At 43.9% G+C, this 14647-nt stretch overlaps 1 protein-coding gene across 2 annotated transcripts in view; it reads left to right on the top strand.

Annotated features, from left to right (window-relative positions):
* GRIA1 (glutamate ionotropic receptor AMPA type subunit 1) overlaps positions 1 to 14261 on the top strand; it is a 306263-nt gene extending 292002 nt beyond the window's left edge. For both annotated transcript variants that reach the window (XM_004737770.3, XM_004737769.3), the window contains exons 15-16: positions 3445 to 3579; positions 11418 to 14261. In XM_004737770.3, coding sequence (XP_004737827.1) covers positions 3445 to 3579; positions 11418 to 11618 — 336 coding nt within the window. In that variant the 3' untranslated portion in view covers positions 11619 to 14261. The remainder of the gene's footprint in view (positions 1 to 3444; positions 3580 to 11417) is intronic.
* Positions 14262 to 14647: the final 386 nt, after the last annotated feature.

Here is a 14647-nt window from a genome sequence, read left to right on the forward strand (position 1 = left end):
CCCATTATGTGGGAAGAGGAAGAAAAAATGTGAAAAAATAAAACATCTCCCTTCCACATGGGGGAGATGGCAATTCAACACAACAGGCTAAGAGGGACAGACTGGGCAGGGGGTGGTCATCACCAAGATGACTAGCCCAACAATTCTGAAAGATGGATTTTTTTGTTTTGTTTTTCTTTTCACCTGTCATTCTTCTCAGTGCTGTCACTCTTTTCTCTCCCTCCTGGCAGAAGACAAGTTGTGACTTTTTTACTCCCACCAACAAGCTGCCTGGCTTTTGGGAGCACAGCTGTTATGGCATGGGAGGAGAATGGCGTCCTCCAGAAGGGTGCTCAGAAGACTCAGGTTCTATCTTTCCCCTCTCCCTTGCCACAGCTGGGAAGCTTGCTGTTTGCCCAGGAAACATGAACACAAGTCCACAAGGACACGTGTCCTCTTATATGGACGCTATGGGCCAGAGGAGGAATCAGAGCTCTGGTACTTAAATGGATGTTTAACCCTGCCCCTAGATAGCCCATCATATTCTGAGAGTGAGTCCGAGAGAGTCAGTAATAGCTACTGAACAGTAGACCATGGCCTTAGGCCCCTTTAAAAAAAAAAAAATCAAAGTTAGCATTCTTAAAAAGCAAATAGCACGCATAAGGGAAACCATAAAACCTTGCCTAAAAGTAAACTCCTCAACTATGTGAGTTAAGAAGAGAGCAACCCTAGCATCTCTTTCCCCACCCTATCAGAGTACAGCAGCTTTAGATAGTTAGGCTGCGTCCAAGTGTGCTTTCTGATATTGGTAGTGATAGGGTCCACATGCCCCCTTGATTCCAGAGGTCTTCCCTCATCCCTACCACTAAAGAATTATTTTGGCACTGTGTGTCCTGCAAGAGGTGGCTGTCCCCATACCATCTGGCTGCCCTCTTTGTTTGTATGGGATGTGTCTCCCAACACACGTATATTGCCACCTCTATGGGCCAGAGACCTTCAGAAGTGAAGGATGCTCTCCACCTCAGACACAGTAAGATACTTGGTCACTAGATGTTCCTTCTTCAATGGTTACATAGAATATGCCCCTCTCCCTACTTTCATATGAAGAACTGACTGCTTCCTTCCCAGGCATACCAGAAGTAGACATCCCGCCATCTATGGTCAAGGAGGTAGATGCCCTCTTAGGGGTTTTTTGAAGATAGTAACAAACAAACAAACAAAGTCTTCCACTCCGTTATCCTTGAAGGCAATCCTCAACCTGAACTTGAAAAAACCCATGAGGAAGAAAACAGAAAGTGTTGGTGACCAAGGAAGCAAGTTGTACTACAGTTACTGAAAGTCTGATCAACATGTGAAGGACCTCATTTCTCTTCTCCTAGCTTTTTGTGTACCACCTTCCCCCAAGCCTATTCCCCATCCACTCCCTCGGAGCCTCACTGTCTACTACTCTTTTTTAAGGAGTGAACTGGTGATGCATTAACATGCCTCCCCACCACATTCCTAGCCCTGTCCACACAGAAGAGCCTGGTCATTGGGTTTTTTGTGGTTTTTTTTACTTCTTTTGTTCCATGCAGAAGAATTTTATTAGAACTTCTACTAACCATAAATCCTCCAAGGCCTCCGAAGCATGACTCTCCAGAAGCAGAATGGCAGACTTCCTGAACCACTAACAGGGAGACATTTTGAGTGTTCTGAAAAATAACGCCAAGTGGGAATTTACTTGTTCCGCCAACTCTTGAACCAAGCACCAAACTCATTTTTGCACATATCCCTTATCAGGCCATTATACCAGAGCAGGAGAAATTCTACCCCTTGGAATAATCATTTCCATTGCTTCCCAAGCCAGGATATGCCTTGCCAAGTGTAACCCATATTCAAGAGCCATCTGCTTTAGCAATACAGGAAGCCACCAAAGGGGTGTGCTTTAGATAATCCTACAGCTCTGCTAGCCAAGGCTGCTTCTGGGGTGAGAAGGCATGCTGCTATTTGCCAGCTGTGGTCCCCAAGCCCAGCCCTGCTGAATCCTGTACAATGCACCAAGTAGAACTAGGGGAGAGCCCACTGACTTAGTCATTAACAAAACCCTTTTCACATGTCCAGATTCCAATAGGCAGATGTCAAAGGAGTCCCTGGGGCAAGACTGTTCACCCTTTGTGGGACTTGCCTCCCTCCTCACTTGAAAAAGAGCCCATGCAGAGACCTAAAAGCTATATCCTATCCTGTGCCACCAACTAACCAACCGTGGCGGGTATCTGTGCCAGTGGAGGTGTGCATTTTGTTTTAACTCAATGAGAAACTTGTTGTATCTGCAAACAATATAAGCAAAGATGTTAGTGCCACCATGACATCTGAGGATGAGTATTCTTCCAAGAGTTAAAGATATAAATTAAAGATGTTCACTTGCCCATGTCAAGAATGTTATTGAGCGGTTTCCCCACTCTCTGAGCTGGTATTCCCACCATGACCACCAGTTTCCTTCAGTTGTTCTTACCACTTGGGAACAGTCCCCAGTCCCCTCAGTCTCCCAGTTTTGAACCCAACTGGAGGTGACAGAATGCAGGGTCAGTCTCAGCAGACTGATGGTCTTTCTCAGGCTCCACAAAGTGAGCTCTGTCCACCAACTCCTGGAGATGGGAACTTGTTCTCCAGCCCTAGGAATTAAACACTTCTGCTCCACAATTCTGCTCATCCAGAACAAGTGCAAGATCTTTTACCAGAGGGAACAGAGATTTCTAAATTCAGCTACCTGCATCTGCCTACAGTGTCTTTTAGCAAACACCTCCAACAGAAAAATGACACCAATTAAGCATAATTATTAGGATTTAACAGAGCCATTTTTCTATCTCAGGGCCATTTTACTGTTCCAAGCCCCCCAGTTTCCTTTGTCCTTAGACGGGCCTCAGATCAGTAAGTTAAAGGTATATATTGATTGGTCTTTATTATGTGGGGGACGACTGCCTTATTAAATTGAAATTATAGGTACATCTAGGGAAAAGTTCATTTTAAGTGCCAACTCAGAAAAACACTCCGAGACATAAACAACAGGCAAAGCTGAGTCTTTGCACAACAGAAGGCTTGGGGACAGGAACTGAGCTGAAAAGGAAGGCACACGTTGTCTGAAAGAATAGGGTAATAAGCTCAAGGATGCAGATTTTGACAGAATCTGCCCTGAATTTGTGGTGTCTCCTGCCCCAGAACAGGCACTGAGGAGGGAGGGAAATGTAATTATAAATTAAATATAATCAGGGATGCTTTGGGATATTGTTACACACACACACACACACACTTCTCCTAGGGGTATTCAGCTCTCTGTCAATGAATAAAAAGCCTCTCCGATTATTTTGAAGGTTAAAAAGGGTGATGGGGTTGAGTGTCTGTGTGTACAAATGCTGTTGCTTAGATGCTCTCTAGCCTTCTGGCTCACTTTGCTCTTTCCCCTCCCCCCTTCCCTCCTCCTCTTCCTAGGACAAGACGAGCGCCCTGAGCCTCAGCAATGTGGCAGGCGTGTTCTACATCCTGATCGGGGGACTTGGACTAGCCATGCTGGTTGCCTTAATCGAGTTCTGCTACAAATCCCGTAGCGAATCCAAGCGGATGAAGGTGGCATCGTCTCCCCAGGCCTTTTTCCTACCCCATTCTGTGATATCACTGGGTTTCCTGGGAGTCCCTGTACTAGAAAGGGTGGGGAGTGATGGGAGGTTGAGGTCCGTTTGAGGCAAAGGGCAGAAATCTGTGATGAGGAAGGTGACAAGAAAGAGGACAGCTTATGAGAAAGGAAGGAAAATGGGATGTGTCAGGTCTGGGAAAGCACTGCAGCCGCCAGAGATGGGGTGGTGAGTTTAAAACTTAGGAGTCCAAGTGGACAGTCAACACAGTGTGAGGCAAGAGTGGCTGCAACAGAAGTAGATTCTCCCTGAGGCTGCATTAACAGAAGTATAGCTCCCAAAATAGGGGAAGAGGTGTATCTACCTTCTGCAAGATAGATAATCTTGCCATGCTTAGTGAATTGGGTCTTTTCTTAGCCACTGAACTGTGATACAGATTTTGGCAAAGAAGATTAAGCAAATTAGCTAGATGACCCCAAACCACATCAAATATAGCTGAAGGCATATAACCAGAGAAGAGAAGAATTAGGAAGGATATGAGACCTGTCTATAAAAATATGAAGACTTTTCAGGTAGAAAAAAATAGACGAGTTCTATGGGGTCCAAAAGTGTACCAGAACTAATGACGAAAAGCTATGGAGAACAGATGTTAACCCAGTGAGATCAACTTTTCTTTCAAAGCCACCACAAAATGGGATGGACTGTCCCACTAAATAGCAAGCATCCCATCACAGGAGGTGTACAAGTAGAGGAAGAGTAACCCTTGGGGAGGACAGAGATTCCAGTCCTCAAAGAGAGTTTAGAAAAAAAGGCCTTCAAGACCCCTCACACTTCCTCACTTAGCTTCAATAAGAAAATATTTCTGCAAGTATGAATTATGTGAGCAACACCATGAGCAAGACATCACGACGAGACAGGACGGAGATGCGATCTGTGACCATCGGCACTTTCAACAAAAAACCACACAGAAAAATTACTCAGTGAAGCAACTTATAAATAGGAAGGTCAATAGGAATACAGAGGAGGGAATTAGAGAAGGCTTCCGGGATGAGGCAAAAATTAAGAGGAAAGATGAGTGGGACTCAGACCAATGACGGTAGAGAGAAAACACAGTCACTCTGAGCAACATACCCCTAGGGCTGTGACATTGGCTTGACTAGACTAGGAAGATTCACTGGTAGGATTTGCTCTCCTAGAATGGGCCCTAAGAAGTCCATAGAAGCTCAGTACACCTACTGCGGATTCACGACTACAGCCTCCTGCCTAGCCTCTCCCTGCCTTGGGGCAACAGCCCTACACATATCTCCAGGGTCACTCTTGGAGAAGACATGGCTGGACACTTGCTTCCCCTGTTTGGAAACTCTATATTCGGTTCTGTACACAGAGAGTGGAGTTGGAGGAGGAGCGCCTTATGTCCTGCCATTCAGACCTTCTGTCCTGGCATTCAACGTTTCCACATCATGGTTCCAGCCTACTTTCCCCTCCCCAACAATCTGCTTTCCTTACATACTACGCACAACAGCCACCCACCTCATGCTTCCCACCCATGTGCCTTAATGCAGGCTAATCTCTCTCTCCATCTTCTGCCCACAGGGTCCATTTAAAAGGCAATTTAACTAAGATACAATAACAATGGAACAATTAAGGGATGGTAGTATGATGGTTTTTAACCAGGGGACCTAGGAACACCTCATTCCTGCCCTTGACCAGCTCACCCACTACCAGGTCTTCTCAGAAAGGACAAAGCAGAGCAAAAGCATGGGCCTCAAATTCTAAACCCAGGGTAGACCTCCAAGAAGCTTGACAAACACAACGAGGTCTCCTAGAACCTAAACAAAGATTTCTTTGCCCATTCCATCTAAAACCTCAACCTAAATATTCTCATATCTTACCCTCCAAAGTGAGGAAAGGCCACTCTGGAGGCAGAGTGGAACAGAGAAAGAGCTAGGTGGGCTACACTCTTTACAACCCTCCAAAACCTTCCACATAGACTGTGACCCAAACCAAGGGCCCAGGATTGGCCCAGTCCACAATGCAGTATCTCCTTCTCACTGCCTCCCTAGAGCACAGTGCATGTGGTGGTCTGAAGCACGGACTCTATAGAGACTGAGTGTCTGAGCATAAACCCTGCCTGCTTCATTTGTTAACTGTGTCATCTGGGACAAGTTCCAGTAGCTCTCCGAGCCTCATTTTCTGCAAAATGGGGCTAGTGGCAATACATATCTCCTAAAATTGTGTGAGCTTTCTTTGAAAAATACAAAGGGGTTGGCAAAATGCCTGAGTAATGATAAGCTCTCAGTAAATAACAATGCTAACAATGATAACTAGGATTTATAATATTTCCTATTAATGACCAGCCACAGTCTTTTTAAAACTTCTTTTATTGCCCCTACTTACAGGTCCTAGGTTTTTTGAGCTATATAGTTTGTAAGTTACTGAAGGTAAGAAGCTGTGTCTAATTTCTCTTTGGACATCCCACACACATAGGATAACTATTAGTAAAATTAATGTGGAATTGTACCCTAAAGAGAAAATCTCAAGGCTGAGGTGATTCATGTAGGAGAACTGCTGAGTAAGCAACTACAACCATCAAGACCACCCAGCCTAGAAGCACAGACAACATCATCCTAGCTCGTTCTGGCTCCATCTGTGCTCATAAAATCTGATGAGAGTGGGCATCCACCAAGCAGGAAGTGCTTAGACTTCTGGCCCTTTCTATGGGATTACCATGTCCCACTAATCATGGTCGGTGTCAGGTAATGGTACCAGGGTGGCTCAAGACTAGGATCCTCTTAAAACTAGACAAATGACTTTTACCACCGAAGTCACAACATTCAGGTTAAGACAATACTTAGAGGAAGCCACTGAGTCAGGTCAGAACTTCTTGGGGACATTGGTACCCTCCCCTTTACAAAGATGTTGAATTTCTCAGAAACCAATGCCAGGATCTCTTAGAATCATTCATCCAAGGTCTTCCGCCATGATCTTTGATAGTTAATTCCACTGGTTGGCACAATTTCAGCCCAATTCACCAAGGCTCCTCATAGAATTTTTAGTCTTCCAAAGAGATGCAGAAAAGATGCTTCTACTGTCTTTATTGGTCAACCCAACCCTTCATTTTTGAAGCTCCATCAACTTCTCTCTTATCCAAAGGAGAAAAGTAAAATACCATCTACTTGCCTCTCCGACTTCACAGCTTTGCAATTTTCTTTATTATTCTGTGATTAGCCTTACCCAGAGGCAGTTAACTCTTTACAGACATGGGGTCTCCATCTCACACAAATGGCCCTGTTAACAGTGTCATGGGCCTTTAGTCAGAACCTTGCACAAATGTTAAAAAAAAAAAAAAAAAAAAAAGAACCTTCCCTCTTATTCCTTTCCTTGATCACAGTGTTTGGCCAACTTTAAGGCTTTGAGCCTCTAAACATAGTTCAGGGCCAAGCCCTAATTTCTCAACAGTAGTTAGGGAGCCCTTCCTCGCTGTGCATGGAAGAGAGAAAAAAGAAAGGAAGGGAGTAGAAAAGGGGAAGAAGGAGGAAAAGACAGGAAGAAGACATGTTTTTAGTAACTTCCATGTTCAGAGTGCTTTATATACATTTTTTTAAGATTTTATTTTAAGATTTATTTTTTTAAGATTTTATTTCTTCTGCAGAGAGGAAGGCAGAGAGAGAGGGGGAAGCAGGCTTCCCACTGAGCAGAGAGCCCCATGTGGGGCTCAATCCCAGGACCCTGGGATCATGACCTGAGATGAAGGCAGAGGCTTTAACCCATTGAGCCACCCAGGTGCCCCTATATACAGTTTTATTAGCCCAGTAACGTGTTGGGCTTGCAGTTCTACAGATGAAGAAATAGGGGTTCAGAGAAGCTAAGGAGCTTGTCCTAGGAAGGTCACACAAGCTAGCAGCTGGACAAACAGAATTGGACTTCCAACACAGGAATACCTACTATGTGTCTCCTCCAGCAGCAGTCACAGTGAATAGACAAATAAGATGCAGCCCTATCCTTAGGTTTTCCTCATGCAGTTGTTGAGGCCATCCATTATAGGTCATCTTTTGCCTGTGTGTTGTTGAGTCCCTTTCCCTTTTGACAAGTCACACAAGCAAGACACACAGCAGGTGTCACAGGCAGAGTGGGAAGGCACCCTGGAGGCATTCCTTCCACAAAGACATACCGAGCACCACTGTATGCTAGGCATTGCTCAGCACTGGGGACACAGTCAGGAACAAAACAGACATAGCTTCTGTTCTCAGGAAACTACAAGTGTGATGGGAAGACAGAAAAAAATATGTACACGTTTACATGTTCAATGAGGGTTTGAACAAAAATGCTGGCGCTGTCAAGTCCTGATCAGGGATTGAGGGTTGGGACAGGTCACAGGGGTTCCCCTGAGAAACTGATGTCCAGCAGAGTTGAAATGTGGAAGGAATTAACCAGGGGGAAAGAGTTGCCTGCAAAGGATGCACATGTATCAGAGACCCAAAGACTACAACTTTTGCCCAGAAATGGGAAGAAGTCCAGGATGACCAGGGCCCAGGAAGACTGTGGGAAGAACATGAGAGTTGGGGACTCAGGGAGGGACTTCAGACAACTTTTCCATTGAGCAGAATCTGAATGGTCATATAGTAGCAAAAATACACAACCCAAGACACAGTCCAGACTGAAGTCTCAGATCCTCAGTGCTTCTCCTCTACCTGGGGAAAAAGACCAGAACTGAGTCCTTAGCTGTTATCAAAGATAACCAGGGTCTATATTACTGCCCACTTAGCTCCCTGTAGAAACTAAAACTAAACTAAAACTTAGCTCCCTGTAGAAACATTTGTGTGTATGACACAAGCTGTGGTTAAGCCACGGCAGCTGAGGTTTGCATGCTTCCCTGGAATCATCAACCAGCTGGGAGACTTGGAATGTGGGGTGCATCCTCCGCACCGGGTGGTCACTCTGGCTCATAGCACGTGTGCTAGTAGGAGGTCATCACTAAGGTCTGAGCTCTCATTAGGGTGTTCTAGGATGGGCAGTGGCTGGGAGACTTTTCTTAGAAAAGCAACTGGTTGAAAAGTTAGGATATAATCACAGAAAAATGAGTCTCTGAAGAGACAACTTGGGGGACTTTGAGGCTGGACTTTTGACTCACACTTTTCTCCCTGAGCATCAGCTTCAAACATACTGTAAAGATGAACTTTAAGAATGGCTGGTACGTCAAGGATGGACAAGGGAGAACTGCATTTCGCAGAAGCAAGGGGAAGAATGATATGAGCCTGTGACAGCTTAGCTACAGGGGGCACAGTTAGGACATCATCTGCTTTGACTTTAGGGGACAGATAACTCTAACCTTAAATCAGTCAATCATAAGTCCTCAGTTTCTCTGTAGAGTGAAGGATATAAATACCAACCTTGCTTGCATATTAGAATTACCTGAAGAGTTTTCAAAAATCCAGATGTTCAGGCCAGGCCGTACACTACACTTAGTAAGTCAGCACCTTGGAGGGTATGTCTCAGACATCAATGTGTTTCCCTCAGAACCCCCCAGAGAACTCCAATGTGCAGTCAAATCTGGGAATTAATGATTTAGTCATTTTTAGCATTGCTTTCCACTCCCAAGTTTTGACTCTATTCATCTCTTCTCCTAAGATCCCATAAATGTTTTAGAAAGGAAGCCAGTAAGAAGGTAGCACTCATTGTCGATGGGAGGATGGAGTCATTGACCACAGAGAAGCCCTCAGCTTCCTGGAAAACCACTTCTGAGTGGTGTAAGTTTGGAGGGTTTTAGCTACATGCCCGGCTAAGTTATATCAGACCAATACTAATCTGCCACCAATCTTCTCCTTTAAGATAAATTCATCAAATACCACCAATTGCAATGAAATATTATGGGTATATATGAGACCTTTTGAAAAACAAAGCCCGAGGTGATCTGTGTGAGCTTTAAACTTTATTTTCTAATAAAGGGATGTAGCAGAAAAAAAAAATCATAGAAGATAAACATTCCAGGCTAATCCACAGAAGGTTCCATACTTCCCTCACACACAAGTGAGAACCAGTAACCATTAATTCCTTGGGTTTTCTTTTCACCTTTCCCCCATAGAGCATCACAGTCATATTTATTTGGCCTTCACTTAGAAGAATGCAATCAAGGTCATACTTCCTTTTGAGTGGAAGACAATGAAAACAGAATGTAAATAAATCAAGACTGGAGGTTTGAGAAGGCAGAGCCAGTATGGGCAGAGCATCCTTTGGGGCAAATCTGTCTGAATCAGGAATTTCAAAAAGAACCCTTAAAAACATTATCAGAACAGCCGGTAGTAAGAGGAGACTCTCAGCATAGTACAATAGAAACAAAAATTAGGTCAAACTGCTGTTTAAGTCTGTCTGGCCACCAGAGATTGACTGACTTCTCTGATGGCTAGAATCATAGCAATATGCAAAGGAGAAAGCACATAAACTTTTTGAGAAGGGTCCAAGGTGGTTGGCTTTTTAAAGACAAATTTAAAATATCTATTAAACATCTATATACTGGACTCTATAGAAGACTGCTAAGGAATGGGAAGAAATGAACCTTGCCTTCTCCCAGAGAGCTCTCTTAAAGAAGACAAAACTTACATCAGCAGAAGCAGAACCATTATAAAAGCACATATAATGTAGGAGCACCGAGGCTGGGTGGGGGCGAGGAGCCAAATACTTGCTAGTACAACCTAGAATGTCTTCAAGAAGTAGGTGAGAACCGAATTAGCTTGAAGGATCAGTAGGATTGGTCTCAGAAAACGTTCAACTCATAGATAATTCTTCTTTATGTTGATCCCCAAGAAGCCAAAAATTCTATGGTATCACTTAATGGGAGATTAGAAATGACAGGAAGAGAGAAGGGTTTGGATTTCATGTCATGAAGCTTCTTTCTCCAAAGGAACTCAGAACAGAACCCTTCCTCTTATCTAATAATATATGGTTCTAATTCCAGGTTGTGGTCTTGAACATTCCACCTCACCCGTCTGATCCCAGGGTGATCACTGAAGTCCTTTTCATATCTAGAATTCTAATATTCTGGAAATCCCAAGCTTAGCAGCACTGATTTGATGTGTCAGTCTGGAAGTCAGATTATACGTGTGCTGCTGGGGAAACAGCTGATATGCAGATAATGATCTTTGGAATGTATTCTTTCCCTTAGCCCATGCTTCTTTCCAATTACATTTTGAATATTAGTCAAATAAGTCCTCCATTCCCATTATGCATGCTACTAAAGGTAGGATAGGATTTTTCCTGAAGTAAAGCAAAGGTAGTTTTAAATTTTAATGATAACACACTCCTTTAAAAAAATTTCAAATAATTTTTCATGCAGTAGCACTGTTCTTGCTAATAAAATTCTGCAGATGCGTAGATAATCACATTTTACAAACATGGAGATTTAAAAGTCTAGAGAGGTAAGGAGGTACGTGCAAGGCCATACAACTAGTTGATGTCAGAACCAAAACTAAAATGTCAAGTTTACTCAACTTTTCCACTTGGTAATATTGCAATATTTATTATCCTTAATACTACCATGGACATAGTCCATCTTTAGAAATCATAGAATATAAGAGCTAGAAAGGATCTTAGTGACCACCCAGTCCAACACACCTCACTGCACAGAAAGAACAAGAGATCCAGAAAGGAGATTAGACTCCTCCAGAGCCACTCAGCAGTTTTGGGACTTTGTGGGAAGCCAAGGTTAGCATTCAAGTTAAGGAGAAAAGGCGGATGGGGAGGAGAAGTAGGGTGAGATTTTAAGGCCAGCATTGACTCATTCTCCTTGCCAATCACTGCCAAGGACCTGGGGAAGAACCCCCGGTCCTCCTGAAAAAGGGTTTCTGTTTGATCCCACAGCAATCCATCAATGAAGCCATACGGACATCGACGCTCCCACGTAACAGTGGGGCAGGAGCCAGCGGTGGCGGGAGTGGAGAAAACGGCCGGGTAGTCAGCCACGACTTCCCCAAGTCCATGCAGTCAATTCCCTGCATGAGCCACAGTTCAGGGATGCCCTTGGGAGCCACGGGATTGTAACTGGAGCAGATGGAGACCCCTTGGGGAGCACGCTCAAGCTCCCCCAGTTCCATCCCAAACCCTTCAGTGCCAAAAACAATAAAACGAAACGCAACCGCCACCAACCACCATGACCACAAGGAAGATGATTCAACAGAATTTCCTGAAGAATTGAAAAATCATTTTGCCGTCCCTTTTCCTTTTTTGATGTTCTTTCACACTTTTCCGTTTGCTCAGTGAGGATGATGAACAACAGTGCCATGCACTGAGGGGGGGAATAACGCTAATAGGCCTGTGTCTCTGAAACGGAGTCACGGGAACATTAATGAGGAAACTGGACTGTTTTCTTTTATTCGGTTGTTAATATGTCTTATTGTGTGTGATATTTTTTTTCTTACTAATACCCATGGTTTGCAGGTTCTGTTAGGCCCCTTCCTCCTCCTGGCTTCTTACTCCCAACTCCTTCCCCACCACGTCTCTTCGGTTTTCGGATTGGAGATTAAAGGTTCATTCTACCACACAAGCAAGCAAAAGGAAAAAAGCAACCTTCAAACTAATTCACCACTGGAGCTCTCTAAGTTACCCTCCGTTTCTCAGCCGCAAGCCATGGATGAGGATGCATACTGCTGAAGGAGTGGACTGCCTTCCCCAGGAAGGGCACTTCCTAAGCCCTGATATAGCTGAGGACACGGACAAGAAGCAGTTCAGACCAAGGGTGGTGGAGAGGGCAAAGGCAGATGTGCGGTCAGAGGAGGACACAAGCAGTTACTGCTGGAGGCTCAAAGAAAGCTTCCTTTAATGTGTAACAGCCATCCCACAGGCTTTAGATGGGATGGTATGCTGTCTTCACAGAGTCATCCTCAGTGCTGAGAAGTACGTCTTTCTGCTATGCTCAAGTCCAAAGGCACTCTGCTAGCTGAATTGGCCTCCTGAACCGAGTATAGCCTTGGAAATAGCTGAAAGCCAGGGAGATACTGTCCATGATTTTCACTTTTCATTTGCTTGACATCTGAGCAGGAACCCCACTGTGGAGTAGACCCTCTCTTCAGAGCTTTTGATATGGGAGGAAATGCTATGCAAACTAAGTACAAAATAAAGGATGGAAGAATTTTGGAAGAGGAAGCATCATGCAAGCCCATAAGCAAGAGTACTTTTCATGGTGTGTCCTGTCCTAGGATTCAGAGACCAAATATGAAGCTTGGGGTTTTGCTGACCTACAGGATATGGATTTTCATGTCCATTCGAAAGTGTTTTAGCATGTGGCCAGGTAACATTCTGTCACATTAGAAAGTAAAATGCCCAAGGATGAGTAACTTTAAGGAAGACATGAAGACGAATGAAGTTGATAATGACATTGGGGGACCTTAAGATCACTGACCCCAACTTCTAAGAAGGCTGACCTTCCCCCTGGCTAAGACAGAATAAGGATGTATTAGTCCAATACCAGACTCAATATGCCCATGATTGTGACTATAAAGCTGAACTAAAGCAAGATTGGAGAAATGACAGGGTTCATGGAGAGAAGCCCAGGCTGACTGCAACTTTAGTTGGGAGTGGGGTTCCTGGCACATAGCTTTCTTGGAGATCCCAGCTCTCATTCTTGGTGCAATTGGCTTCCAACTGTCCAGCAGCCACTCTCCTAGGTGCATGATTCAGTGTGTGCCATGTGTCTTTAGCTTTTATTGATGACCATGTTCTGGCTTGTTTCCTTACCCCCTACTTCTATCCAGTCTTCTCTGCTAGGGGTTTATTAGCAACTGACGAACAAAAGGTTTGGAAGCCTACCAACAAGTAGGTGCAACATGACTGGTTTCATCTGTGGACTCTCTCAGTGGACACCCACCATCTCTATGTGTCTCCCATTCTCCTAATAACACCTGTAGCAAAGAACCATCCCCAAATCAAACTCTTCACTCTTTCAACTCAAGTGCTGTCCAGTCTCTCACGTGTCAGTGTGGGCATGGTACGTGAAGCAGGACCGTCACGATGGATTTTTACCTTTCACTACTGCCAGCTGATGTCGTCCCCATCCCCTGCCCTCCCACCAGATTTTTTTCAGCTCGTAGACTACCACTGCAGAATCTGATATGACCCACCATTAGGGAGTGCATTTCAGAGGAGTTGGAAATAACCCTATTACTATCAACATGCTTCAAAGACCTTTTGCCTTTGGTAAAATGCCTCTCCAGCCACTGAGCTCACCAGTAACATGATCTGAGAGGGAGAGACCATCTAAGCTAACAACGAGGGTCTATGTTGTGTGGGGTCCAAGACTCTAGAGGAAGAAGGTTTTTATCAATGGAGGGGTGACGGGGAAAACAATAGCAAGAAAAAAGTTAACTTGTATTATGTATTTTTACTACACTTTTCTTAAAAATAGAGCAATGGGAAAACTCTGAAAGAGATTGACATTTTTCTCAACAGGAATCCATACTTAACAGTTCTGGCTTTCATTAAATTTTGCTCTTTGGTACCTGGGCCTTTTATTTAACATCTATATTTGTTTTAATTCTCTTAGCAGATGTGTGAAAGATTTTTGCTTGATCAAACACTAAATATTTGGTTCCTGTTTTTCTTTCAAGTAGCCAGGGTTTTTTTTTTTTTCTTTTGGTATTTGCATAAAATGAAAATATCACCAAGAATTAAATCACTGTGGATCCATTACCTACTTTTCATATTTGTCCATTCCATTTTTGTGCCATTTCTGAAGCCAGAGCTCTAGAGGTTATGTTATTTCCTCATTGCCGAACCTAAGATTAATACATTTTCAATGGTAACCACCATTCCTGATTCATAAACAGCTCTCAAATAAGTCCTTTCAGCCGAACTAGTTCACTCTTGAGTTATTCATTCAAATAGGATAACCAAAAAAAAAAAAAAAAAAAAGCCAAGTGATAATGGTTTCCAAAGGCCACATTTCCACCTTCATGGGGGGCAAGGTTTGACATACAATGGTCACAGTACTAGAGAACTGGATGGCTCACGGTGTGGGTCTTCCAGACACCCCCAAACTGGAGTCTAGGTATCAGTGATGTTCAGAGTTCCAACTA

This window comes from Mustela putorius, unplaced genomic scaffold, assembly GCF_011764305.1.
Source record: "Mustela putorius furo isolate JIRA1106 unplaced genomic scaffold, ASM1176430v1.1 tig00000407_pilon_pilon_pilon, whole genome shotgun sequence".
Lineage (NCBI taxonomy): Eukaryota > Metazoa > Chordata > Mammalia > Carnivora > Mustelidae > Mustela > Mustela putorius.